Here is a 1,949-nt window from a genome sequence, read left to right as displayed (position 1 = left end):
TCATCATCATCATCATCATCATCATCATCATCATCATCATCATCATCATCATCATCGTCATCATCATCAACATCATCTGCTGTGAAGATTGCGCATTTGGCGTGCAGTGGTCATGGCTGCCACAGTTTTCTTCGCCGATGATTTTGTGAGAATGGATAGGTAGCTATGAGTTAGAGGCGGTAGACGACACAACTGATGCGAAATTCCAGAGTTGTGAGTGGACCTCCTATTGGGGAAATCGGAAGATGGCCTATGCATTAGAAACAACAGATCGGATGCACTAGCGCCATTGAGGGCTTGACTTCGTCTCGCCTCTAGCTAGTGGTGTGCCCATTTTCGGTGGAACTAGCCTTCGATGCCAAGTCAATTTTGACCGGCTCGTTCCCACCCTCCGCAGGGTTGCGCCGTCAGCTTTTGTTTTCAGAAGACCACTGGATGTCGATCTGAAAGGTCACGTGAGCATCATCCATTTTCTCTTGCCGGTGAATCAGATCAACGGTTGACCGCCGTCGTTCTAACCCAGTTAATCAGTCTGATTTACTGTCACATACGTCACGTTTTATCGGCGGCGGATTTGCCAACATATGTGTACACAACTGGTATGTGGGTTCACAGGCTAGTTTTCAAAGAACTTGACAAGGCCGCACGGAACAAGAGACCCTAATGGGCCTCAACAAGCTTGTTTCACCAGCCAACAAGTACCTATCTAAACCAATGAAAGTTACCGAAACCTTTTCGACAGTCTCAATGATCGGTTTAGTCTTTCCACTGTGGGAGGCACATTTCCAGAGTTTGCGTCAACTTCCTCTCCTGCGTGAGCCTAAATTGTACGAAATTCGCGTACTGCGCTCATCCGATTTGATTTCCACGGGAGCCCCAATGAGATCTTTCGTTTATGATATTCCCCATCTGAATGTACTGCACAAGGGGTGCCAGATGAACACATGGTGATCCTTTTGAAGCAAATTCATTTGAAGTACACTTTGCTGTCTTATTAGTGTGCCCACTCAGATCGTCTCTTTGTATTATGTTTTGTCAGTACAAAGTAATTCGTGCTCTATCCAGTCTTTCAACGTCTGTAGACTCGTTTTTGTATAGCATAGATTCTCCACAAAAGGTCGGAACTTTGGAAGAGTTCGTAGTGTCAGGCTATGGGTGGATGGTGAACATACAGAGTAGGCTACATAACCTCGTGCCACATCTTCGCAGAAACGCCCGTCAATCCACCCCTTTCATCAGTTGAAGTACTTTGAACGGAGACGTCTAGGAACCCCCAACTCACCAACCGAAAGATTTTGACAAACACACTACCCGAAAAGACCTCTTAACTGACATCCAGCACTAATCTAGTGTGTCAATCTGAAGAGGTATTACTATTTTTTCCTCCTTCCGTTTTACAATCTGTCCAACCTGGTGACCAGGTCACTTGTCAAAAGCGAAAGGTCGCCCTGTTAAAGATCTCCGAATATTTGCCAGATCCTTGTGTAATCTATGGATCCATGCCCTTTTCCCCGTTTAGCTTTTGTGGCTGCCTGAAGTTGGTCGGGACAACTGCGTCAAATGTGGTTGGTATTCTGTTTTTCTCTATTTATCAACCCTATTGTTTTGACTTCGCCGACTGGACCGTGATGCAAGCAGTGAAACGCTCCAGTTATAGCTTCGTCACACCCCCTACTTGTCACGAACCTGAACCAACTGTAATGAAATAATGGGTACGTATATATCCAGTTTGGAAGAATTTCTCGTTTTTTTCACTGAGCGAAGCGAAAGTTAATTTTTTAAGCGTTTAGCCGATTGGTTCCCTCCCTCTGAGGGCTTCTCGAACTTCTCTGTGGTGCTGACAAGCAAGAAGCGCCAGCATCCACTGAAGCTTTGGACGGTGTTGAATCAAACAGTTGCGGTTGCGGTCTACCGAAAATTCTGCCAGTAAGCCGGGTGACGACAAATTA

The 1,949-nt window shown here is 45.8% G+C and overlaps 1 protein-coding gene across 1 annotated transcript in view; it reads left to right on the top strand.

Moving 5' to 3' along the window:
* The window catches only part of T265_13781 (hypothetical protein), a gene marked incomplete at both ends in the record, with an annotated part of 7,336 nt that extends 5,627 nt beyond the window's left edge, over window positions 1-1,709 (top strand). Inside the window, one exon of the mRNA XM_009170502.1 lies at window positions 1,520-1,709. Within this exon, the coding sequence (XP_009168766.1) occupies window positions 1,520-1,709 (190 nt within the window). The remainder of the gene's footprint in view (window positions 1-1,519) is intronic.
* Window positions 1,710-1,949: the final 240 nt, after the last annotated feature.

This window comes from Opisthorchis viverrini, assembly GCF_000715545.1.
Source record: "Opisthorchis viverrini unplaced genomic scaffold opera_v5_105, whole genome shotgun sequence".
NCBI classification, from domain to species: Eukaryota; Metazoa; Platyhelminthes; class Trematoda; order Opisthorchiida; family Opisthorchiidae; genus Opisthorchis; species Opisthorchis viverrini.
The sequence above is the reverse complement of the archived record's forward strand: the minus strand, read 5'-3'. Positions and strand labels throughout refer to the sequence as shown.